This window comes from Berghia stephanieae, chromosome 10 (genome assembly GCF_034508935.2).
Source record: "Berghia stephanieae isolate SIO BIC M18660-M18661 chromosome 10, UCSD_Bste_1.3, whole genome shotgun sequence".
Lineage (NCBI taxonomy): Eukaryota > Metazoa > Mollusca > Gastropoda > Nudibranchia > Aeolidiidae > Berghia > Berghia stephanieae.
Genome location: NC_088369.1, coordinates 25,369,405 through 25,397,213, shown reverse-complemented (window position 1 = coordinate 25,397,213; position 27,809 = coordinate 25,369,405). Strand labels below are relative to the sequence as shown.

At 42.0% G+C, this 27,809-nt stretch overlaps 2 protein-coding genes across 2 annotated transcripts in view; one reads left to right on the top strand and one right to left on the bottom strand.

The window, feature by feature from the left end:
- Nucleotides 1-5,152, bottom strand: part of LOC144980878 (NXPE family member 3-like) — a 65,315-nt gene extending 60,163 nt beyond the window's left edge. Inside the window, exon 1 of the mRNA XM_078928768.1 lies at nt 4,890-5,152. Coding sequence (XP_078784894.1) covers nt 4,890-4,978 — 89 coding nt within the window. The 5' untranslated portion in view covers nt 4,979-5,152. The remainder of the gene's footprint in view (nt 1-4,889) is intronic.
- A 15,821-nt stretch (nt 5,153-20,973) lies between these two features.
- The window catches only part of LOC144956050 (uncharacterized), a 9,321-nt gene continuing 2,485 nt past the window's right edge, over nt 20,974-27,809 (top strand). The window contains exons 1-3 of the mRNA XM_078886355.1: nt 20,974-21,084; nt 22,354-22,707; nt 27,523-27,654. Of these exons, the coding sequence (XP_078742481.1) occupies nt 22,477-22,707; nt 27,523-27,654 (363 nt within the window). The 5' untranslated portion in view covers nt 20,974-21,084; nt 22,354-22,476. The remainder of the gene's footprint in view (nt 21,085-22,353; nt 22,708-27,522; nt 27,655-27,809) is intronic.

Sequence of the window (27,809 nt, the reverse complement as noted above, 5' to 3'; positions counted from 1 at the left end):
CGACCTAGGTAATCCATGTTTTTACATGCTCCCTAAGATACACAAGATCCGGGTATTGTCTGACACTCCACCTGGAAGGCCGATTGTGTCGGCTATCTCGTGCCCCACTGAGAAGGTATCGCAGTTCCTCGATGCGGTATTTCAACGTATAGTTCCCACCCTGCCATCGTATATCAAGGACACTAACCATGCTCTTGGTGTCATTGACGAAATTCGATTCCAGGATGAACGTCCACGGCTAATTTTCACCATGGATGTGAAGGCACTGTACACATCCATACCGCATCCTGACGGACTGCGTGCCATCAGGCATTTCGTCGACCGCCATCCATTACCAGGGATTTCCAGCAACAGCATTGTGAGGCTCACCGAACTTGTGCTCACACTCAACACTTTTGAGTTCAATGATGTATTTTTCCATCAGATCTCAGGTGTTGCGATGGGCACCAAGATGGGTCCCTCATATGCTAACCTCTTCATGGGCTACCTTGAGGAAACCTTCTTCCATCAGTACAGTGGACCTGCCCCCGAGCTGTTCAAAAGGTACATTGACGACTGTTTCGGCATTACGTCATTGACCTACAGCCAGTTGAAAGGGTTCATCCTAGCGATGGACTCCTTCCACCCGTCCATAGAGTACACTTATGAGATTTCAACCTCTGAGGTGAACTTTTTGGACATCAAGGCTGTATTGACCAGCACGAGAGTACGGACCACTGTACACTACAAGGAAACGGACAGTCACAGCTACCTGCTCTATCGGTCATCCCATCCGGTGAAGTGCAAAGACTCCATCCCATTCAGTCAGATACTCCGCTTACGGAGACTCTGTCTGGAAGATGATGAATTTGCGCTTCAACGTGATCGCATGCTCGATTTTTTTAGGGCACGGGAATATCCCGAAAGGGTTTTGCTTAAGGCTGTCCGGAAAGCCAGCCTCGTGTCGAGAGAAGCAGCAATGAGGCCTCGCAATGCCAGGAAGCAGGAGACACAGCGTCCCATTTTAGTCCTCACGCATCACCCCCATGCCGGTCAAGTGAGGAACATCCTATTGCAGAACTATGGGATCCTCCAGGCGGGCGAAGACACCCACAGAGTTTTCTCAGAACCCCCGTTGGTAGCATATCGACGGGATCGTAACCTGAGGGATCTCCTTGTCAGAAGCCGCCTGGAACCCATACCTAGGGATGGACCTAAAGCCAGATCGTGTATGCGACCCCGATGCAAGACTTGTGGGCACCTGTGGGAGTATGACAGAGTCAGCTTTCCAGACAAGATTTGGGACATCAGGCGGCCGTTTACTTGCACTGACCGTAATCTAGTCTATGCGATTACGTGCTCCCTGTGTGGGATTGCTTACGTTGGTGAGACCGGAAGGAGGCTGGGTGACAGATTCGTGCAGCACTTGCGTGACATATCGAACTGTGCAGACACAGCAGTGGCCAGACACTTCAATCTGCCAGACCACTGCGATGTACAGTGTGTGCGTGTGTGTGTGTGCTCAGTTTTTGCCATTCGGACACTTCCGCCCGTCGACGTAGGGAAACTCACCTGATCAAGTTGTTGGGAACGCTGACTCCACGCGGACTCAACACCAGGATTGACCACCACTAGATGTCAACGTCACCCATATTCATCACCACTGCTGCTCTCACTTCTGCCACTACAGCTACTGCTGCTGCTACTACTACTACTTCTACTACTTCTACTACTACTACTACTACTACTACTACTACTACTACTACTACTACTTCTACTACTACTACTACTACTACTACTACTACTACTACTACTACTATTACTACTACTGCTACTACTACTACTACTACTACTACTGCTACTACTACTACTACTATACTACTACTACTACTACTACACTACTACTACTACTACCACTACTACTACTACTACCACTACTACTACTACTACTACTACTACTACTACCACTACTACTACTACGACTACTACTACTACTGTTCATACTACTAAAAGTACAACTCTACCTACCTACCTATCTATCTATCTATCTATCTATCTATCTATCTATATATCTATCTATCTATCTATCTATCTAGCTAGCTAGCTAGCAATCTATCTACTGATTATCCACCGATTCATAGTCATCTACCTTCCTAGCTCTCTCTCATTGTGTCCAATCATCCACTTTTTCATCCATTAATATACATATAGACCCAGCTATCACTCGGCTGTTTACTCGCCCTCTCTCACCTCCCCTCCACCCTTTCTCTCTCTCTCTCTCTCTCTCTCTCTCTCTCTCCTCTCTCTCTCCTCTCTCTCTTCTTCTCTCTCTCTCTTTTCTTTCTTTCCTTTGTCCCCCCCTCCCTCTTTCTCCCTCCCCCCCTCTCTCTCTCTCTCTGATTCCCCTCTCTACCGGTCCGCCTCAAACCAACCCCCCCCCCCGCCCCCCCCCCCCCTTGTTTTTTTTTTTTTTTGTTTTTGGTTTTTTTTTTTTTGTTTTTTTTTTAATTTTTATTTTAAATTTTTTTTCTTTTATTTATTTTCTCTCTCTCTCTCTCTCTCTCTCTCTCTCTCTCTCTCTCTCTCTCTCTCTCTCTCTCTTCTCTCTCTCTCTCTCTCCCTCTCTCCCCTCTTTTCTGACCATCTACCTATCTATCTGCCTATCCATCTATCTATTTATTGGTGTATTCCACTTTACTATCGCATCGTTCCTTCGCGAAGATTCGACCTTCGCTCATCCAACAAACCCCCCTCCCCACCTCCGCCGTGACCCTTTCACCTCGCCCCCTCCAAACCCCCCCCCCCCCCCCTACTGTTCCACTACAGCGTTCTACTACTACTACTACTACTACTACTACTACTACTACTACTACTACTACTACTACTACTACTACTACAACTACTACTACTACAACACTACTACTACTACTACTACTACTACTACTACTACTACTACTACTACTACTACTACTACTACTACTACTACTACTACTACTACCAATATGTCTTTTATCTTCCATTATAGTCTGGAAAGTTCTGTTCCCTGACGCTGACCTCTGCTTATCAATTAGATCACCCCCCTGGGGCACACTATCCTCTATCCAAGCCACGCTAACATTTCATTCATACTGCAACCACCATTGAGTACAGACGACACAAGTTATTTTCCATTATATTTTATTTGTTTTCCACGTTTATTTGTGTATTGTTGTGCTGACGAAGGGTTTGTACCCGAAACGTCCATTGTCTGTTTTGTTCCCATACGAAGCCTTTCCATTTTCACTCTTTCGTTAGTATATACATCTCATACTGATTGTCACTACCCCCCCCCCCCTCCACCCCCCAACCATTTCCACCATCCAAGTACCAGCGGCCTTTTCTCTTTGATTTCGTATCATGGTCTACCCGAAGCCCAACACCTCGATCGTTTGTGGGTCAACCCCCCCCCCTCCCCCCCCCCCCCCCACCTTCCCCCGTAATCAATTTATAATTTTATCTCTGTATAGGGCGCCACATGCACAATTATATACTATTGAATGACACTGACCCCTTGCCCCTCCCCTAACACAAGCCAACAACAACCCAAGCTATCCTCTATCACGTGACCTTAGATTCGATGCTGCATACCGCTTGAGAGTCTTCACTATCCAGATCTCGTTCATGGTCATGTGATAAGGCTATATCCGTTCGGGTTCGGCGTTCGGCTTCTCGTTCGGCCCGATTTCGTTAAAAGCCTAATATCTGGCGATAGGCATTGATGGTATAGGAGCAAATAATTATGCTTTCTTGGTGACTTGTACCCATCTTCTTTTCCAGCATTTTAATACCCCCCCCCCCCCCCTTGACAAATGCCCTCTCTCTACACACTCTTCAATCAACCAATTACAATTGACCATTTTTTCTATGCCCCTCCCAAATAGCTGATAAAATGACAAATCGTATGATCCAGCAATCGGTTAATTGGCGTAATAACATTAGGTAAAATAAGCTCCTCCTACTTTGATTTTTGGTGAATTCTGTGGAGTCGATCTACAATTCTTTTGATGTTACACAACTATCAACCGACATTCCACATTTTAATGAGAACACATGAAGAGTGAAACTCACCTCTTTGAACTTGCTGATCAGTCTCTCTAACTGATGATGACACATACCTAATAGTGCGGAGTTCAGGGTACTTGAGGCAGAAAGAGAAAATATGGGCGAGAACAAACTTTGAAGGGGAACACAGTATTAGGGAGTGGACACTGGAACGTCAGTGACGACCAGACTGAAATGACCATACTGACATGACCACACTCAACTGATAAGAATCAAGTCTATTTTTACAGAATTGGAAGCGACTTTTTTATTATTATTTTTATTATCGTTATTTCATTATTATTATTATTATTATTATTATTATTATTATTATTATTATTATTATTATTATTATATTATTATTATTATTATTATTATAATCATCATTATTATTATCATTATTATTATTATTATTATTATTATTATTATTATTATTATTATTATTATTATTATTATTATCATTATTATCATTATTATCATTATTATTATTATTATTATTATTATTATTATTATTATTATTATTATTATTATTATTATTATTATTGTTATTATTATCGTTATTATCATTATTATTATTATTATTATTATTATTATTATTATTATTATTATTATTATTATTATTATTATTGTCGTCGTTATTGTTATTATTGTTTTATTATTATTATTATTATTATTATTATTATTATTATTATTATTATTATTATTATTATTATTATTATTATTATTATTATCATTATTATTATTATGGTCGTTATTGTTATTATTGTTATTATTATTAGTAGTAGGAGTACTAGTAGTAGTAGTAATTATGAATAATTTTAAATAATTACCTTCCGCTAAAGAACTTGAGGAAAATCCCACACAAAAGAAATAAGATGGCTCCTGTGACCAGTGTTTTCTTAGATCGTAGACACAGCATCACGTAACACAGACAGAGTACGACATTCTGACAACGAAGATTAATGACTGATAGCTAGTCTAACTGACCACTAAATCACTGAATGTTATGGTCACCGAATGTTATAGATATAATAATATAGCTATAGGCAATGACACTTTCAAAAAAGATTTAAGAGCAGCGTCCAAGCCTGGGAGCGCCTCTTTGTTTGGATGTATTATTTTGACGATCGATATACTACGTTATCGCCATTAAGAGTTCCTCCTATTATTACGTTTCGGGTTTCCCCTTTATCAACATAACACGATGAATGGGGAATCCGAAACGTCCTTGTTAAATAAATTGGATCTTACATTTCAATACTGATCGTTATTTTTTTTTTCCTTCGAGAACCAATGAGTTTTTAAAAATCTATTTTTCTGCTAGGTAAGCCTGCAATTTTGTGAAATATTGAAAATGATTGATAAGGAAAGAGTTAAAAGAGGACAGATACGGCGGACGTTTCGAGTTTCCCTTTTATCAACAAAACACGATGAATCTTGTATCATGTTTTGTTGGTAAAGGAGGAATCCGAAACGTTTAATAAATTGGAGCTTACATTTCAATACTTATCGTTATTTTTTCCTTCGAGATTCAAGCAGCAACAATTTCATTATTCCTTTTATTATCGAAAAGTTTAGTAAATTTCTGAAGAGATGTCTCATTATATTCAATTATTAATCATTAATTTTTTTAAAATTGGTAACATTAGTCTATATCTCAAGAATTGATAAAACGTCATAAGGGAGAAAACAAAACAAAAGATCAACTTTGATAATGATTAGCAACTTCGTGAATTTTTCTTCCTTTATGTCTGCAAAGAAAGGCCAAAATGCAAGAATAGGTAATGGAAGGCGATATATATAATATGCGACTGCATGACCCCGTTTTTTTCGGGGTCCTGATTGATCGATCGTCAAAATCAACTCAACCAAGGCGAACACACCGTGTGGGCCCTGAACCGTAGCCATCGTTAAACGTCTTTTTTTCTTTTTTTTTTTTTATAGATTTGCTCAGAGTCTAGTGAGTTTTTAGTAGAGCTGCACTGACCATAACCTAAGAGTCTGCTCCACACATGCTGTGGCGTGGGTTCGGTGTTGGATCGACGGGCTATGATGATGATGATGATGATGATGATGATGATGATGATGATGATGATGATGATGATGATGATGATGATGATGATGATGATGATGATGATGATGTTGTTGATGATGATGATGATGATGATGATGATGATGATGATGATGATGATGATGATGATGGTGATGATGACCTTGAGGTTCAACACTACCAATCCAATGCTTTTGATCTGAATGCAAATTATTCACACAATTGATTTGTAATATTGTGCGGCTATGCGGTCTCGTGGTATAACACTCGCTTTCGGATCGGAAAAGCCTGGGTTCGAGCCTCATAATTGAGTCCTTTGAAAAGGCTCTTTACTCACATTCTATCACCGTATTCAGGTGTAAATTGAGTACCTGGCCGATAACAGCGTTGTCTCTGTCCGAAAAGAAAATTGTAATATCGCCTAACGGACGTCATGTCCCATCTTGCATGTTAAGTGTTGCTGTAAAGCGCTTTGAACACGTTTAGTGGATACTGCGCTTTATAAAAGCTCATTTGTATTTCATTTTCTTTTTTACATTAATTCATGAACTGGTCCAAGGTGTAGAAGCTTCGAGCGGAAACAAGAGAATCAACAATGTCCTCCTCATATGTCACAAAGTATGTCATAAAGCTACTCAAATGCAGAGCTTTCGACTTGAACATCATTTTAAATCGTAATTTTTAGGACATAATAATAATAGTTGCCATAGTTAACTTTATAGATCAACAATTTGTCCTCAAAATGATTCAATAACACTTTAAAATCCTTAACTCACTCAATCCTAAAGATTTTTGCTACTTTTCAAAATTGGAAAAAAATGTATTAAAAATGAGCATGAAATAGATAGTTCTATTTAACTACCATTAACATGTAAAAACTATAAAACATTAGCTTTGATACTACGCCTATAATTTAATTTGTCTCATAAAAATGTAATAAATAGGCATGGGGTAAAAGTAACCCGCTAAACTACCGATTTAGTCGGTGTTAGGGGTTGAGTAAGTGAATTCTGTGTACATTAGTATCAACTTTAATTTTCAATATATATATAATTATTGACTTAGAGATGGTCATGAAGTTATGAAATGGGAGCCAAAATTTCGTAATTTTACTCATTATTTCGTAGAAGTTGGCAGGTCTGCAAATGTTTTCATCCTCGTCCTCTCGTGTTCAGCGTTAGCGTTGTGTGATGCCAGCCAAGGTTCAAGGTTCACAGCATAAAACGCGCACTCCTGTGAAGAATATATAGGCCTTGAATTATCGTCCCAACTGTCGGGTAACCTTTTAAAAAAAAAAGATAAAAAAGAGAGAGATTTTATATAGCGCAATATCCATTAAACGTGCTCAATGCGCTTTACAATGTTCTTTGGCCAACAGTAACACTTGACATGTAGGACGACACATGCCACCTGTTAGGCGATATAATAATGTTTTTTTCGGACAGAGACAAAGCTGTTAACGGCCAGGTACTCATTTTACACCTGAGTACGGTGAGAGAATGTGAGTAAAGAGCCTTTTCTAAGGAATCACCTATGAGCCGAGCGGGGACTCGAACCCATGACCTTCCGATCCAAAAGCGAATGTCAAACCAAAAAACCACATAGCCGCACAACCTTTGTGGTGTATTGGTAGCACGTGTGTCCGGTAATCAGAAGGTCTGAGATTCGATCCTCAGTCTAGGAAGACTATTTTTTTTTCGGGTGGTTGATCAGCCAGGTCTGTACATTATTCTTACAAACTGACCTCAAAATGTTGTTTTTGTCTGAGGTCAGGCACTCGTACTCATACTCAACTGTACTCGAGTTGGAAGAGGGAAAAGTCATTGCCTACAACTGATCCGAAGGCGAATGTCATACCGCAAGACCTCATAGCCTCATCGCAACCCTCACCATTAGTTTATGATCAAAATTTGGTCAATGTAGGATTTTAAATTAAATATCTCCTGTCTTTCCAGTGTCTCACACTTTCTTATAGAGATAGAGCAAGTATTTGGCTGTTTGTCCGTGAGGTTCTGCACCACCAATCCAATGCTTTTTTAAAAATCTGAATACAAAATAAATATTCAACCTACGAAGTGGCAATTCGGACTCGAGTCTGAATAGTCTCCGTGGCTATTCGGACTCCAATGTGCGTGCGCAGTGAAACACAGTGTGGCAGTGAGCAGAACTGATAAATAAACAGAAGAAGAGATCAGAGAGCAGAAGACATTCTGTTTTGCTCATGTCAAAATGACTATGAGTCTTATAACCCCTGGTTCAGACTGTAGAAGGATTGTTGACTGTCCAACACTATTAGAATATGTTAATTTAAAAAAAAAATGTCATGATTTTGTTTCGACATCGCGATGTATATTTTACAAAGCTTTTCCTTTAGAACGCAGTTACTTTAACTTACTTTTGTTTCTTTTGATCAATGATTTTGTCTTTCTTATCGAATAAAGTTACTATAATTGTTATTTTGACATGCATCAATTCTATTTCAAAATCAATATTTTAAAAAATGCTTTAACAAACAAACAAACTATATTGCCAAAGAAGACTATTCAGACTGAGTACAAATAACTTGTTGATTGCACATGCGTATTGGGATTGGAGTCCCAATAGCCACGGGAGGCTATTCAGACTGGAGTTCGAATAGCCGCAGCCATTCACAGAACTGATTTGTAATTCATGATCTGGTCCAAAGTGTACAAGCTACGACCGAAAACAAGACAATCAAGAATGTTCCCATTTATCACAGGGGGGGGGGGGAGATTGTCTCAAAATCTCTTGAACAATGTTCTCATTCGATTCGATTTGTAAGGATCAATCAGGTAATGTCCTCTAGCTTGGCTTTGGATCGTCTCCTTTGTTCTGGATGGCTGACCCCCCCCCCCCCTCTCTCTCTCTCTCTCTCCTCTCTCTTATTCCTTATATATATATATATTATTGATATATATATATATATATATATATATATATATATATATATATATATTATATTATGGTGAAACATATTTGAAGTTGGGGGATGCCTCCATTCAAATTGTTGACAAAGTGAAAAACCTTGGCACATTCTTAGACTCTGGACTGTCGATGGAGCATCAGGTTAATAATTTGGTTAGATCTCTCTTTTTCCAACTAAAAAAGATTGCTTCCATTAGACGGTTCATATCTGAGGATGTGACCAAGCACCTGGTTGTGTCCCTCGTACTATCGGAATTGGATCATTGTAATGCTTTGCTGTTTGGCGTTTCGCAATACAATCTTAAACGTCTTCAGATTGTCCAAACAGCGCTGCCAGACTAGTATTCATGAAGCGTAGGTGCGACTCTGCCGGACCTCTACTTCATGATCTGCATTGGCTGCCTGTTGGGAAAAGGATTAAATTCAAGGTATTTTAGTGTATCGTTGTCTTGAAGGTACTGCCCCTTCCTACCTTTCGGGACTAATTGAAAGATATTCAAAACCCCGCCCCTTACGTTCGGCCAGTGATTCCACAAAACTAGTTGTCCCTCGAATTCGGAAAAATGCTGGAATGAGATCCTTTTCTCATTTCGGACCCTCTATTTGGAACGTCTTACCGCAGAGCATTCGTGAAAAAGAATCTTTGTCTATTTTTAAACGTTCGCTTAAAACATATCTGTTTCGATTTTAGTAGATGGTATGAGAAGCAAGATAGGTTTGGTTTGTGTTGTGTGTTGTTTTGTGTGTGTGTGTGTGTGCGTGTGTGTGTGTGCTTGTATGTGTAAATGATTATGTTTCAGCCAAAGTAATTTGTAATTTAAGCGCTTTAAAAAAATATAGCCTTATGGGGCTATTTGTGCCATTTGGGTTAATAAATAAAAAATATACGGCGCACAACTTTACTGAAAGATTTGAAAATTAGAAATGTATTTTTTACAGATAGATAAACATATAACTTGATTTCCTTTTATAATTTAAAGTCAGATTGAAAGTTCGTTGAGTGAAACAGGTATCATAAAAAATGTACCGACGACACTAACACTCTCAAAAACAATCAATTTCGACACTGTAAAAAGTTGTCAGTTTGGCGTTTTTACGCAAATCGTTGCATTCGAGATAATGTATTCACTTAATTACTTTAAGGATTTCAGATCTACACTAAGTTTTCAACAGTTTTCATCATAAAAACGGTGCGTTTTTGTACACCTCCAACGGAGGTGCATGAAAACGCCATCAAACATGATCACCAGAGGACTGTACTGTAAGGTAAGTTCTCGATCCCAGGTTCGTCTTTCAACTCTGCTCCCGTCTGCTACTTCAGGTTTATTTTCGCAGTTGATTTTCTTAACACAACGTATTTTCACACACACACCCACACCCTCACACACACACACGCGCGCGCGCGCATATATATATATATATATATATATATATATATATATATATATATATATATATATGTGCGCTTGGCTAAGAAGCTCATAACATTGCCATCCGGAAGTATAACGGACCAACACACAAAACTGTGTGTATCCATGAACGTTTATAGTCGGGTTAATACAATTCAGTGAGCATTACTCATAAACGCGGATGGCAAAAAACAATAACAGAGACATGAGTGACGTCATCTGCATACTATCTATTGAGACGTTTGCGTCACGGCAAAAGACCGAAGGGCTAGAGCTCAGCTGGTCGCTGGTTCGGATAAAGCGTAGCCATCGTAAAGATATAGATAGAATGCGCTTGGCCAAGGAGTTCACAACATTGCCATCCTGGAAGTATAACGGACCAACACACAAACTCTGTGTAACCATGAACTTTTATAGTCAGGTTAATACAGTTTAGTGAGAACAACTCACAAACGCGTTTAGCAAAAACAATAACAAAGGCCTGAGTGACGTCATCTGCATTCTATCTATAGCCTGACACTGACTAAAAAATGACGACAAAATGCCAGTCTTTTGAACAAAAGAAAACAAATCGTGAGTTGTATTCCATAGTTCAACCAATGAAATAACGTGTTTCCGTGAGCTCTACTAACGACAACTCACTAGACGCTACGCAAACCTAAAAATCGACGTCAAACTGCCAGTCCTAGAGGGTTCTAGTGTCAGCTCGTAGCCATGGTCAGGTTAACGATGGCTACGGATAAAGTTAAACCAACACACACATTTATGTGTAACCTTAGATATTTATAGTCTGATTGATAGAATTAAGTAAAAACTTATCGCTTAAATGACTGTCTAAAAACAATGGCAAAGAGCTGAGTGACGTCCACTTCATTCCTTAATAGGGTGAATCTTAATCTAAAATGATCCGAGAAAGAAAACTTAAGTTTTTAATAATAATAATAATAATAATAATAATAATAATAATAATAATAATAATAATAATAATAATAATAATAATAATAATAATAATAATAATAATAATAATAAATGGCATTTATATAAAGCTTCACCCCGTTGTCACAGGCTCTAAGCGCTTTACAGTGTTAAAAAAATCATACTCCAGTAAGACAAGTGTTGATGGAAAAGTGATAGGAATTCAATTTAACAACAACCAAACATTATGATAATAGTATAGCAACTTACGATATAAAAAGGTAAAATTTTAAGCGAGATTTGAAAGTTGTCAACAAATCCGAGCATCTCACGTGTGATGGGAGAGAGATCCAAAAAATGAGGGGCCAAAAATTGAAAGGAATGCTCACCTATTTTACGCAAGGTCTTAGGTTTGACAAGGATTGATTGATCATTGCTTGACCTCAAGTTTCTATTAGGGACATAGATTTCGTGCACGTTAGTCCTCGACTTAGTACCAACTATAGGAAAATTGGTTACATTTGCAATGACCGACGTGCACTTTTTGACAGGTCTGATAACCCAAATTATCATGGGCTCATACTCATAGTTGTAATAGGCGTTTCAAAAAATGACGCAAAATATTGTCCATTACAACAATGTTAAAATAAGCTCATAATTCCGTTCGGATGTCAGATCTGCATATGTGTACACATCGGTCACGACACAATGAGCATTGAGTATCACATTGATATTTGTCATGTACATAATTTTTGTTTAAAACCCAAAGAATGAGCTTTTATATAGCGCAATAACCACTAAACGTGCTCAAAACGCTATACAATGTGCTCCTGGCCTACAGCAACACTTAACATAATGTACGTGACATGACGCCTGTTGGGCGAGATATTACATTATTTTTTTCGAATAGAGACAACGCTGTTAACGGCAGGGTACTCATTTTACATCTGAGAACGGCGAGAGCATGTGAGTAAAAAGCCTTTTCCAAGGACTCAATTATGCGCAGAGCGAGGATCGAAGTCAGGACCTTCTGATCCGAAAGCAGCAGATTCTAATGGTGCTCACACTTCTATGTTATGACGATCGACCCAATCAGCAAATTCTTAACTGCACTCTTGCACTGTCGGAAACCGGCCCGGAAGCTTCATCACAAAACGCCGTCCAACTAGATGCTCTGCAGTTTAGGGTTCTTTCCCACATCAGGTACATGTTGGACAGGTGGAAAGTCCCCACTGATGAAGCGAGTTTGCCGTTAGGCAGGTTCTCGACCGAAGCCGATGCGCTACCACCAAGTGTCTCCTCTTACTGGTGGAGAAGTCTGGCAACTTCTCACCTAGTTTCGAGGAGTGTATGTCCCCACCCCCTCGTCAAAACGGGTGTGTCTTTTTTACGAAACTCGCCGAAACCCGCCGAAACCCTGCGAAACCCGCCGAAACCCGCCGAAACCCGCCGAAACCCGATGAAACCCGACGAATCCCGACAAAGTTATGGGAAGTAGGTGGCTGTGGGGAGTGAACCTAGAACTCAGGGAAGTGTACACCATTGGGGAGTGAACCTGGGACTGGGTTTCGCCGGGTTTCGTAAAAAAGAACTAGTGCTTTTTTACGAAACCCGCCGAAACCCGCCTGAACCCGGCGAAACCCGACAATATACAGCAAAGTTATGGGAAGTAGACAACTGTGGGGAGTAAACCCGAGACTCAGGGAAGTGTACACCAGTCGGGAGTGAACCTGAGACTAAGGTTATCGGCCGGTTTCGGCGGGTTTCGTAAAAAAGAATTAGTGCTTTATTACGAAACCCGCCGAAACCCGCCGAAACCCGACAATATCCGGCAAAGTTATGGGAGTTTGGCAACAAGGGGGGGGGGGGGGGATCCTGGGAGTCAGGGAATTGCACACCAGTGGGGAGTTAACCTGGGACTGTGTAAAAAGGATATCAGTGGGAGATAAACCTGGGACTAAAGGGAGATGAATACCATTGAAAGTTGAAGCCGGATATGAGAGCTTGGTACCAGAGGAGAATGAACCTGATACAAAAGGGGTGGGCGCCAGTGGGGAGTGAACCTGGGACTATGTAAACAGGATATCAGTGGGAAATAAACCTTGGACTAAAGGGACAAGTATACCATTGAAAGTTGAAACCGGATATGAAAGTTTGGTACCAGAGGAGAATGAACCTGACACTATAGGGGGTGGGCGCCAGTGGGGAGTGAACCTGGGACTCAGGGAATTGCACACCAGTGGGGAGTTAACCTGGGACTGTGTAAAAAGGATATCAGTGGGAGATAAACCTGGGACTAAAGGGAGATGGATACCATTGAAAGTTGAAGTCGGATATGGAGTTGAGTACCAGAGGAGAATGAACCCGACACTATAGGAGATGGGCGCCAGTGTGGAGTGAACCTGGGACTCAGGGAAGTGCACACCAATTGGGAGTTAACCTTGGACTGTGGGAGATGGATAACTGTGGGTATCCGAGCCGAACTATAGGAGTTGGGTGCCAGAGGAGAATGAACCTGACACTATAGAAGGTGGGCGCCAGTGGGGAGTGAACCTGGGATTCAGGGAATTGCACACCATTGGGGATTTAACCTGGGAATATGTAAAAAGGATATTAGTGGGAAATAAACCTGGGACTAAAGGGAGATGGATACCATTAAAATTTGAAGCCGGGTATGAGAGTTTGGTACCAGAGGAGAATGAACCTGACACTATAGGAGGTGGCCGCCAGTGTGGAGTGAACCTGGGACTCAGGGAAGTGCACACCAATTGGGAGTTAACCTTGGGCTGTGGGAGATGGATAACTGTGGGTATCCGAGCCGAACTATAGGAGTTGGGTGCCAGAGGAGAATGAACCTGACACTATATAGAAGGTGGGCGCCAGTGGGGAGTGAACCTGGGATTCAGGGAATTGCACACCAGTGGGGATTTAACCTGGGAATATGTAAAAAGGATATCAGTGGGAAATAACTCTGGGACTAAAGGGAGATGGATACCATTAAAATTTGAAGCTTGGTATGAGAGTTTGGTACCAGAGGAGAATGAACCTGACACTAAAGGAGGTGGGCGCCAGTGGGGAGTGAACCTGGGACTATGTAAACAGGATATCAGTGGGAAATAAACCTGGGACTAAAGGGAGATGAATACCATTGAAAGTTGAAGCCGGATATGAGAGCTTGGTACCAGAGGAGAATGAACCTGATACAAAAGGGGGTGGGCGCCAGTGGGGAGTGAACCTGGGACTATGTAAACAGGATATCAGTGGGAAATAAACCTTGGACTAAAGGGACAAGTATACCATTGAAAGTTGAAACCGGATATGAAAGTTTGGTACCAGAGGAGAATGAACCTGACACTATAGGGGGTGGGCGCCAGTGGGGAGTGAACCTGGGACTATGTAAAAAGTATATCAGTAGGAAATAAATCTGGGACTAAAGGGAGGTGGATACCATTTGAGTTAAAGCCGGATTTGGGAGTTGGGTACCAGAGGAGAGAGAAACCTGACACTATAGGAGGTGGGCGCCAGTGGGAAGTGAACCTGGGACTATGTAAAAAGGATATCAGTGGGAAATAAACCTGGGACTAAAGGGAGATGAATTCCATTGAAAGTTGAAACCGGATATGAAAGTTTGGTACCAGAGGAGAATGAACCTGACACAATAGGAGGTGGGCGCCAGTGGAGAGTGAACCTGGGACTCAGGGAATTGCACACCAGTGGGGAGTTAACCTGGGAATATGTATAAAGGATATCAGTAGGATATAAATCTGGAACTAAAGGGAGATGGATACCATTGGGAGTTGAAGCCGGATTTATTTCCCACTGATATCCTTTTTTAGATATTCACAGGTTAACTCCCCACTGGGGTGCAATTCCCTGACTCCCAGGTTCACTCCCCACTGGCGCCCACCTTTTATAGTGTCAGGTTCATTCTCTTCTGGTACCCAACTCCTATAGTTCGGCTCGGATACCCACAGTTATCCATCTCCCACAGTCCCAGGTTAACTCCAAATTGGTGTGCACTTCCCTGAGTCCCAGGTTAACTCCACACTGGCGCCCATCTCCTATAGTGTCAGGTTCATTCTCCTCTGGTACTCAATTCCCGTATCCAGCTTCAACTTTCTATGGTATCCATCTCCCTTTAGTCCCAGGTTTATTTCCCACTGATATCCTTTTTACACAGTCCCAGGTTAACTCCCCACGGGTGTGCAATTCCCTGAGTCCCAGGTTCACTCCCCACTGGCGCCCACCTTCTATAGTGTCAGGTTTATTCTCCTCTGGTACTCAACTCCCATATCTGGCTTCAACTTTCAATGGTATCCATCTCCCTTTAGTCCCAGGTTTATTTCCCACTGATATCCTTTTTACACAGTCCCAGGTTAACTCCCCACTGGTGTGCAATTCCCTGACTCCCAGGATCACCCCCCCCCCCCCCCCCCCCTGTTGCCAAACTCCCATAACTTTGCCGGATATTGTCGGGTTTCGGCGGGTTTCGGCGGGTTTCGTAATAAAGCACTAATTCTTTTTTACGAAACCCTCCGAAACCGGCCGATAACCTTAGTCTCAGGTTCACTCCCGACTGGTGTACACTTCCCTGAGTCTCGGGTTCACTCCCCACAATTGTCTACTTCCCATAACTTTGCTGGATATTGTCGGGTTTTGCCGGGTTTCGGCGGGTTTCGTAAAAAAGCACTGGTTCTTTTTTACGAAACCCGGCGAAACCCAGTCCCAGGTTCACTCCCCAGTGGTGTACACTTCCCTGAGTTCTAGGTTCACTCCCCACTGCCACCTACTTCCCATAACTTTGTCGGGATTCGTCGGGTTCCGTCGGGTTTCGGCGGGTTTCGGCGGGTTTCGGCGGGTTTCGCAGGGTTTCGGCGGGTTTCGGTGGGAGTCAGGGAATTGCACACCAGTGGGGAGTTAACCTGGGACTGTGTAAAAAGGATATCAGTGGGAAATAAACCTGGGACTAAAGGGAGAAGGATACCATTGAAAGTTGAAGCCGGATATGGGAGTTGAGTACCAGAGGAGAATGAACCTGACACTATAGGAGATGGGCGCCAGTGTGGAGTGAACCTGGGACTCAGGGAAGTGCACACCAATTTGGAGTTAACCTGGGACTGTGGGAGATGGATAACTGTGGGTATCCGAGCCGAACTATAGGAGTTGGGTACCAGAGGAGAATGAACCTGACACTATAAAAGGTGGGCGCCAGTGGGGAGTGAACCTTGGAGTCAGGGAATTGCACCCCAGTGGGGAGTTAACCTGTGAATATCTAAAAAAGAATATCAGTGGGAAATAAATCCGGATTCAACTCATAATGGTATCCATCTCCCTTTAGTCCCAGATTTATTTCCTACTGATATCCTTTATACATATTCCCAGGTTAACTCCCCACTGGTGTGCAATTCCCTGAGTCCCAGGTTCACTCCCCACTGGCGCCCACCCCCTTTTGTGTCAGGTTCATTCTCCTCTGGTACCAAGCTTTCATATCCGGCTTCAACTTTCAATGGTATCCATCTCCCTTTAGTCCGAGATTTATTTCCCACTGATATCCTGTTTACATAGTCCCAGGTTCACTCCCCACTGGCGCCCACCCCCTTTTTTTTCATGTTCATTCTCCTCTGGTACCAAGCTCTCATATCCGGCTTCAACTTTCAATGGTATTCATCTCCCTTTAGTCCGAGGTTTATTTCCCACTGATATCCTCTTTACATAGTCCCAGGTTCACTCCCCACTGGCGCCCACCTCCTATAGTGTCAGGTTCATTCTCCTCTGGTACCAAACTCTCATATCCGGCTTCAACTTTCAATGGTATTCATCTCCCTTTAGTCCCAGGTTTATTTCCCACTCATATCCTTTTTACATAGTCCCAGGTTCACTCCCCACTCGCGCCCACCTCCTATAGTGTCAGGTTATTCTCCTCTGGTACCAAACTCTCATATCCGGCTTCAACTTTCAATGGTATTCATCTCCCTTTAGTCCCAGGTTTATTTCCCACTGATATCCTTTTTACATAGTCCCAGGTTCACTCCCCACTGGCGCCCACCTCCTATAGTGTCAGGTTTCGCTCTCCTCTGGTACCCAAATCCGGCTTTAACTCCCAATGGTATCCACCTCCCATTAGTCCCAGATTTATTTCCTACTGATATCGTTTTTACATAGTCCCAGGTTCACTCCCCACTGGCGCGCACCCCCTATAGTGTCAGGTTCATTCTCCTCTGGTACCAAACTTTCATATCCGGTTTCAACTTTCAATGGTATCCATGTCCCTTTAGTCCAAGGTTTATTTCCCACTGATATCCTGTTTACATAGTCCCAGGTTCACTCCCCACTGGCGCCCACCTCCTTTAGTGTCAGGTTCATTCTCCTCTGGTACCAAACTCTCATACCAAGCTTCAAATTTTAATGGTATCCATCTCCCTTTAGTCCCAGGTTTATTTCCCACTGATATCCTTTTTACATATTCCCAGGTTAAATCCCCACTGGTATGCAATTCCCTAAATCCCAGGTTCACTCCCCACTGGCGCCCACCTTCTATAGTGTCAGGTTCATTCTCCTCTGGCACCCAACTCCTATAGTTCGGCTCGGATACCCACAGTTATCCATCTCCCACAGTCCAAGGTTAACTCCCAATTGGTGTGCACTTCCCTGAGTTCCAGGTTCACTCCCCACTGGCGCCCACCCCCTATAGTGTCAGGTTCATTCTCCTCTGGTACCAAACTTTCATATCTGGTTTCAACTTTCAATGGTATCCATGTCCCTTTAGTCCAAGGTTTATTTCCCACTGATATCCTGTTTACATAGTCCCAGGTTCACTCCCCACTGGCGCCCACCCCCTTTTTTTGTCAGGTTCATTCTCCTCTGTACCAAGCTCTCATATCCGGCTTCAACTTTCAATGGTATTCATCTCCCTTTAGTCACAGGTTTATTTCCCACTGATATCCTGTTTACATAGTCTCAGGTTCACTCCCCACTGGCGCCCACCTCCTTTAGTGTCAGGTTCATTCTCCTCTGGTACCAAACTCTCATACCAAGCTTCAACTTTCAATGGTATCCATCTCCCTTTAGTCCCAGGTTTATTTCCCACTGACATCCTTTTTACATATTCCCAGGTTAAATCCCCACTGATGTGCAATTCCCTGAATCCCAGGTTCACTCCCCACTGGCCCCCACCTTCTATAGTGTCAGGTTCATTCTCCTCTGGCACCCAACTCCTATAGTTCGGCTCGGATACCCACAGTTATCCATCTCCCACAGTCCAAGGTTAACTCCCAATTGGTGTGCACTTCCCTGAGTCCCAGGTTCACTCCACACTGGCGCCCATCTCCTATAGTGTCGGGTTCATTCTCCTCTGGTACTCAACTCCCATATCCGGCTTCAACTTTCAATGGTATCCATCTCCCTTTAGTCCCAGATTTATTTCCCACTGATATCCTTTTACACAGTCCCAGGTTAACTCCCCACTGGTGTGCAATTCCCTGAATCCCAGGTTCACTCCCCACTGGTGCCCACCTTCTATAGTGTCAGGTTCATTCTCCTCTGGTACTCAATTCCCATATCCGGCTTCAACTTTCAATGGTATCCATCTCCCTTTAGTCCCAGGTTTTTTTCCCACTGATATCCTTTTTACACAGTCCCAGGTTAACTCCCCACTGGTGTGCAATTCCCTGACTCCCAGGATCACCCCCCACTGTTGCCAAACTCCCATAACTTTGCCGGATATTGTCGGGTTTCGGCGGGTTTCGGCGGGTTTCGTAATAAAGCACTAATTCTTTTTTACGAAACCCGCCGAAACCGGCCGATAAACTTAGTCTCAGGTTCACTCCCGACTGGTGTACACTTCCCTGAGTCTCGGGTTCACTCCCCACAGTTGTCTACTTCCCATAACTTTGCTGTATATTGTCGGGTTTCGCCGGGTTTCGACGGGTTTCGGCGGGTTTCGTAAAAAAGCACTGGTTCTTTTTTTACGAAACCCGCCGAAACCCAGTCCCAGGTTCAATCCCCAATGGTGTACACTTCCCTGAGTTCTAGGTTCACTCCCCACTGCCACCTACTTCCCATAACTTTGTCGGGATTCGTCGGGTTTCGTCGGGTTTCGGCGGGTTTCGGCGGGTTTCGGCGGGTTTCGCAGGGTTTCGGCGGGTTTCGGCGGGTTTCGTAAAAAAGACACACCCGTCAAAACCGACTTCCATCACGCATATGCATTTTTGTCCCTAGTCAGGGAATCTGCGTACAAGGATCCGAAAGCGATTGTCATACCATATGACCACAAAGCCCAACAGAACAACATTTGGAGGAAGATACTGTTTTTGTAAAGTCCGTTGCTCTGAACAAAATTATTGCAGGTCTGATAACTTAAATTGTTTTGGGCTCGTTGTTGCAATGGGAAGATCCTCAAACGACGTGCACTTATTTGCAAGTCTGATAACCCAATTCCTTATGGGCGCATTGTTGTACCTAGTGGAAATCTCAAAAAGTAACGCAATATATTGTCCATTACAACAAAATTTAACAAGACCCATAAGTAGGGTTGGATGTCAGACTTGCACATCGCCCTCAAGCCATGGCTAAAAATGGTGCCCATTATACCAATGTTAAACCAAGCCAGACTTGTAAAAATATGCAGGTCTGACATCAGAACACAATTTTGCATGGGCCGAGTTAAACATTGTTGTAATGGACAATATTTTGCGTCATATTTTGAGATTTCCAATACAACAGTAGAAGTAGTACACCGCGCAGTCCAAATGACGCTTGCTGAGAGTTGTGTTATTCAGTCATAGTCGATGAGTACAGCTGCTCTCTCCATCCATGTTGTAAATTGTTTCCATTGGTTACGGTCCTGGGCCAGAGTTGTGAGACTGTCAAGATCTTGTGACTTTAGTACGGAGGTCACTGCAATATTTCTTAGATCCTCAGGCATTAATTCGACCTCATCTCAATCCAGAAATTTCTTATTTGTAGAGAGATCCTGGTTCAGGGTAGTTACTATTGATGCTGGTGGTCTTCCTCTACATAGTTGTTGCCATGAAGAAAATATTCTGTCATTGCAGTTTGGGCTGGGATGTTATCCTTTCGACGGAAGATGTGACCAAATAGCCTCCATCGCTGTTCTTTTATTATTGTACTCAGGCGTTGGACCCTGGTTCTTCAATAGAGATCAATATTTCTAATTGTCTCTGGTCAATAGATTCCGATTACGCGACGTAATTGTTTGCGGTGGTATGAATCGAGACTTTCTAAGTTCTTTTTTGTGAGGCCCCAGGTTCCAAAATCATATGTCAATATCGGAATTATCAGTGCCTTGTAAATCTGTATTCGTTTATTCTCACTGATTATGTTATTTTTATCCCATAAACTTTGGAGTTGGTTGAATGCATTGGTGGCCATCTGCTTTCGTTACAACAATGAGCCCATAATAAATTGGGTTATCAGACCTGCAAATACGTGTACGTCGATCAAGCCCAATATTGTGCTCGGTTATCAGTCAGAACTGTAAATATGTGGACGTCGTGAGACGATAGGTTACATTTTGTTGATCTTTTTTCCCCCAATGAATATTACGTCATCAACTTAAGCTTATTGCCACATAATATTATACAATTCCACATTACTTTCGTCTTCGAAATATTCACACATCAACATCAACGGCTTCTTCTCTCTTTAAAAAAAAAGGACCCAAAAGACATTGAAACAAATTTGGAGGTAAAATCTCAACAAAGTTGTATCGTTCAATTAATTCACCAGGTTTTGACTCCTCTCCTTATGAACGTCTATGCTAAGAAGCTCACAACATTGCCATAAGGGACCAACACACAAAACTATGTGAAGTACATGTGTAACCATAAACTTTTATAGTCTGGTTAATACAGTTTAGTGAGAAGTAGTCATAAACGTAGATGGCAAAAACAATGACAAAGACCTGAGTGGCGTCATCTTCGTTCTATCTATAGATAAATACTAAAACTAAATCGTTGTGACTTGGACTTGAGAGATAACTCTTTCAGTGTCTAGTCAGATCAGTTGGGGAGGCCTTCCGATAGCTCCTAGTTCTAACGATTCTTTCAATTTGTATTTTCACCGTTGACCGTTTGTCAGGCGTTTATTTATTCAATTTGTCATCATATATTATAGAAGCATTTTAAAAACTCTAGAACAAACCTCGATAGATTTGTGAATGTTTAAAATGTCCTAATTTGACCATTGTTTTGATTCTCGGCCGCCATTTTGATTTGTGAAGAATTGAAAGGTAGTGCAAAGCAGACCTACCTCGGGGTTTGTTTGTTTTTTTCTATTAGGGTTAGCTTAAGGTCGGAGGATTTTTTTTCTTCTATTAGGGTTAGGTACAAGTCTTAGTAAGAGTCCTATGGTGTTTGTTGTTCCTATTATGATTAGTTAAAAGTACTAGGTTTTATTTTTTTCTTAGGGTTAGTTGATGGAATATTTAGGTTGTTTTCCTTAGCACGAGGAGCTTTTGGAAGGCTACTATACTACTGTTTTGTGGACATTGACATAAATCGAGACGAATAGTTTGAGCATCGGCTTTGATCGGCCCAATATTGCGGCCAAATGTTGAGCTTTTTGTTTGTTTGATTGTTATTTTTTGTTGTTTTTTTAATTTTTTAGATCTTTTTTGTTTTTTGTTTTTGCGATTCTCAAAGCCAGAGATCATATCAAGGGTCGAGTATTACGCCCCAGCAGATTTTCTTAATATTTATTTGAGTCAACAGGTTACAGAAATATCCCTACTATTTAAGAAGTGTTGTCTAGTCACTCATATATTATATTATGTAAAAATGTTGTTTTATAATTCTTAGATTTGCCAGTAATTCTGTGCTCGTTGAGGGAAATTTAACATTGGCTATAGTATACGGTACAATGTTAACCACTAACCCTATTATTTTAAAAGAATAGATTAGTTTGTCTTTTGTCAGATTTCACGTATTTTTTCTTACAATTTATTATCCTCCAAAGAGACAATGAGCTTCCATTGTTGCTGCCTGATGAATTCCTCTTAATCAAGAAAAGCGCCTTTAAAACATGTAACAAAATCAGTATCACTAACAGTACCAGGATTGGAGCACACCATTACCTAATATGACCTCCCCAGGGAACAAATACCAGGATTGGAGCAAACCATCACCTAATATGACCTCCCCGGGAAACCAATACCAGGGTTGGGGCCCACCATCACCGAATATGACCTCCCCGGGAAACCAATACCAGGGTTGGAACCAACCATCACCTAATATGAACACACCAGGGAACCAGTACCAGGGATGGGGTCAACCACCACCGGGGATGACCCCACCAGGACACGCAGTCATTGTGAGTTAATCCGTCAAATTAATGAGATCTTATCTGTTCTTGAATTAAACCTTAGGTCCGAAACATACTTTGTGGATAGATAGGTCCAGTTAACAGGACAATGCCCTGGGTCAACGACATAGTGTGGCAGGACGCAGCCTTCATTAATTCGTTCCCTGGTGCTTCCCTAAAATGTATTCTCACAAATCAAAAGGGACGATTGCCAAAATATGATGTAAAGTGAGTTGCTATTATTAGAGCTCAATGAAACAAAAGTATGATCCCGTTAGTCTTAATAATGAATACAACTCAAGGTTCACTTCTTGTAGGTGGACGTCGCCCTGTATTAATATTTCTTTTCTTTTTGGAGCTTCAAAAACATCACAACCTAACACTGACCAAAATTCAAAGAGTGACCACCAAAAGAGAACAAATCATGAGTTGTATCCAACAATTCAATTAATATGATCAATTATTTCCTTGAGCACCGTGTCATAGTCTGATGAGCGCTCAAGAGCTCACTGGACTACATTTATAAAATATAGATGTGATACATAACGCCCCCAGAATACACTGGTTACTTTTTTTTTTAAAAGAACAAATGACGAGTTGGTTTAAGATGATATGAATGGAAAGAGCATCATAGCTTGTCGCTCGAACACCGAACACACTCCACAGCCTCTGGGGAGCAGACTATTAGGTCATGGTCAGTGCAGCTGGGTCCGTCCTGGATTTCTCTAAGGATTGCTCCATCGTAGCTCTGGGCATCCACGTGTACAAAAGCTAGTCTCAATCAGCCACCACCTTTTCATGCTTCCAGCTGTTGTTCTATCTCCTGGGTTTTGTCCGTGCTCTGTTCAGTGTTACCCATTCATTCCTGGGGAGATGTAGGGCAATGCTAATCTCGGATCTTCAACGGCTTCATTTGCATGATTATCTCACTCCCTCCATGTGGAAAGTCTGTATACAGCTGCATGATCAGGGTTGATGCTTTCTTCCGTCATGAAACTTTTTCTCGATTTCAGTCTACTTGTCGTTGGGTTGTGGTGACGGAGAGGGTGCCTTGGGTCCATTTCCTGTTTATATTCCGGGGCGTTGGAAGCAGTGGCTCTTCGAATTTGGGGAGGTGCAATGCCAGACAGCCGATGGAGGACTGCAGTCGGTTTCAAGTTACCAGTAATGTTCCGGCAGACTGGTGAGGCGTACCTGGCTGCTGAATAGCAGAGGGCTAGTGCGGTTGTCCTGACTGTTTTTGGATCTGCTCCCCATGTAGTGTTTGCCAGGGTTTTTATTTGGAGGTTGTTTCTTGTGACTTACTTACTTTTGTTTTCTTTGTGTGCTGAGAGAAGGACAGCGTACGCTCTAAGGTGACACCGAGGTACACGGGGAATGTGTTGTTCTCCAATGTGTTCCCATTCCAGGAGATGTTCAGTTTCCTGTTGGCTTGGCGATTTTTTTAAATGGAAGGCACACACTTGAGGTTTTCCTGGGTTGGCATTTAATGAGTCATTTAAAGAATACTCAGAGAGTGTCTTCGGGGCATCTGTAAGTCTTTCCTCAATGGTCTTGAAATCAGAGGCCCGGGATGCAAGACACAGATCATCAGCGTATAGATACTCCGGATGTTTTCAAATTCAGGTTGATGGTTTGCTTTTAAGTTGAAAAGGATAAATGCAAGTACCAATCTTTGAGGGAGTTCGTTCTTTTGTGATCTCTATCTGCTTTTCGTCCTATCCATTTACACACAAAAAGCGAAGGTTTGACATAAGGAATTTTATTATTGCAATTACTTTTGTGTTACGAGTTACCCTTGCAACCTTTAGGAACAGCTTCCTGTGATTTACTGTGTCATAGGCAGCTGGCAGGTCCACGAACACAGCCTCTGTAATTTGTTTGTTCTCATAGCCATCTTCGATGTATCGTATCAAGTTCAAGAGTTGGTCACAGCATGATCTTCCAGGGCGGAAACTAGGTGACAGATGTTCTTCTACTGTCCGGGAAATCCTGGCTAGTATCATGCGCTCATATACGTTGTACAGTATGCAGAGGAGGAATATTGATCTATTCCTCTTGCTGCTATTTTGGATCTTTTCCAGGATTAAGTAGGGCTATCACTCTTGCTTTTCGCCAAAGCTCTGGTAATGTGCACGATTCAACACAGTTGATAAGAGTTAGTAACCACGTTTTTGTTGAGGGACTGATGTGCTTTATCATTTCAGCGGTGATGCTATCTAGACCAGCCGCTTTACCGGTTTTGGAGTGTTCAAGGGCTGATTCCAATTCTTCGATGCTGTTCCTGTTCATTTCCTTGCGCGATATGTTCCATTTCCCTTTTAATTTCCTTAAGTTTGTCCTTTTCTCTGTGTGATGGTTATCCATTTTTGATAAGTTGGTTTGCTACATCGTTTGGTGTCACCGCTGCAACCCTGGTTTGTTTGTTATTTTCTGTATTTAGTTTTTTTTTAACAGTTGACCAGGCTTTTTTGCTGTTGTGGGTCGTGTTTGTGCTGGTTATCATTTCCTTCCATCTTTCTGATTTTGTTTCGGCAATGGAGGTCATTAAGCTCTCACCAGATGGACAATTTCTTCATCGAACTGGGGACATGTAGCAAGCGTCGCTTCCCTGGAATCCCTCGCTGGTGACTGATTGTTACAACATGCACCACACCAACAACAACTCGTCCATGGTCAGGGTGGTAAAAGGATAGCCCCTCGGCCCTCACCATGGACAACTTTAAGATCGTTATCTTCAACGCAGAAGGACTTTCATCAGCAGAGATAGAATTACTATCCAACCTCAAGGCAAACATACTTTGTCTATAAGAGACGCACAAAACCTTGGCACCAAACATCCCTCGCATGCACCTAGTCAAAGAACATGACAGCCATATTCACGGTAGTGCTATCTTTGTCAAAGATTAATCAATAATGACATACAGCCAAGATATGACAGTAAGCGAGGTGGAAATTCTCAAAATTGAAAGCAGACACCTCAATGTGATATCTGTCAACAAATCTCCACCAACGCCATTCAAGTAACCAGTTACATCCACCACTAGTGAGAAACCAATGATTTTGATAGGTGACTTTAACAACCTTCCTCCATGGCGCAAAAGACATACCATCATTTTCAAGTGCTCGCTGGAGAAGAGGCTACAACCCATACCTTGTATTTGTGTCTTCCAGGCAAGACATCTCCAAAACTTTCAGAAAAATGTCGACAACCCCATACCAAAATTACAAAACAGACCTATTACCATTGAGGTAGGACCAGTCATTAGACACCGCGAGAGCAAACCTCCATCAGATTCAATTTTTGGAAGGCAAACTGGGAAAAATTCTCATCAGACATAAATGTTATGAACTCCTTTCTTATGTTTGTATTACTAAAAGGTGAATCATCGTTATGGAACCACTCAGTAACCACAACTCACTAGAAGGCGCGCTAACGTAAAACTGATGTGAAAATATAAGTCCGAGAGTCAGACCAGAAGTTGAACAAGACTACGGCCACTCTTTTTCTTTTTTCTTGATCAACCAATGATGTAGCGAAGTGGATAGATTGGTACGTGATTTTAATCGTTGAGGTTGGGTGTTCAAACTGCTATATTCACAATCTATTTCTTATTCTTCCTCCTCCTCCTCCTCCTCCTCCTCCTCCTCCTCCTCCTCCTCCTCCTCCTCCATCTCCTCCCCTCTCCTCCTACACTCTCCCCTTTCTCTTCCTCCTCCTCCTCTTTTTCTCCTCCCCTCTCCTCCTCCTCTCAACCTTCTTCTTCTCTCTCCTTTTTTCTTCTTCTTCTTCTTCTTCTTCTCTCTCTTCTTCTTCTTCTTCTTCTTCTTCTTCTTCTTCTTCTTCTTCTCTTCTTCTTCTTCTTCTTCTTCTTCTTCTTCTTCTTCTTCTTCTTCTTCTTCTTCTTCTTCTTCTTTTCCTTTCCTTCTCTCTCTCTCTCCTCCTTCTTCCTCATTTCCCTCCTCCTCCTCCTCCTTTGTTTTGTTCCTCTTCCTTCTCTTCTCTTCTTCTTCTTCTTCTTCTTCTTCTTCTTCTTCTTCTTCTTCTTCTTCTTCTTCTTCTTCTTCTCATCCTCCTCCTCCTCCTCCTCATCCTCAACCTCCTCCTGCTCCTCCTCCTCATCTTCTTCTTCTTCTTCTTCTTCTTCTTCTTCTTCTTCTTCTTGGTATCTTCCTCTTTTGCATTTCTGTACAATAACAAACAGACGCTTGTACCTATCCGTCAGTACCCGCGGATAGTCAATTCGAATTTTCTAAGTTTGACACATTCGAGGTTTTTGTAGTGTTCTCGAGCTGAAAGCCAAATTGGTCAAAATTAGAACATTCGAATTGACTTTCCGCGGGTACTGGCGAATAGGTACAAGTGCCTGTTTGTTATTATACTGAAATGCAGAAGAAGCAAATATGGGACAGCGTGATTCAGTGGTACGGTCATTGCTTCGTACCCGAAGGTACGGAGTTCGATCACCTGCCACTGCGCTGTGTGGCCTTGAGCAAGTCACCTCTCCCTAGCTCAATTTGCGGTGCTGCACTGAGGCTGAAGCCTGGGTTATTCCAGTCTTCCCTTGGAATATACCCTAGAAATAGATTTTCCCTATGGGATGAATAAAGGGAATTTTATTATTATTTTTTTTAATTTTACAACTATTTCATTCCAACATAATACCAAGTAAATCGAATGAGACTCATTTATCAAACCAGATCTATTTATGAAATACAGCTATTTTCCTAAAATAAAATGACACTCTCGTCCAAATATCTCCTTTAAGTTATATGCCTATAGCCATGTCTAATCTCAAATGCAATTATTTCTCCAAATTGCAGATACATCAACCACCTTCTCAAGGCAGACATACGCCAGTACGCCCAGAGCCTCCAAATCATTGTTGCCTTGCCTTTGTAGCGTGTCTTTGCTTTTGGCCTATTGGTCTTCTCGCTCTCTATCGAGCGAATATGGTAATGCAATGATAATAATTATAATGATAATCTATTATATACTTGGCAAATCCGATGTTTTGTTTCACCAAACAAATCGCCATCAAATCTTGCATGGCGTTTACAATTGACTTGAAGATGATTTTTGTGTGCCTATAATCAGTGACGTGGCATGC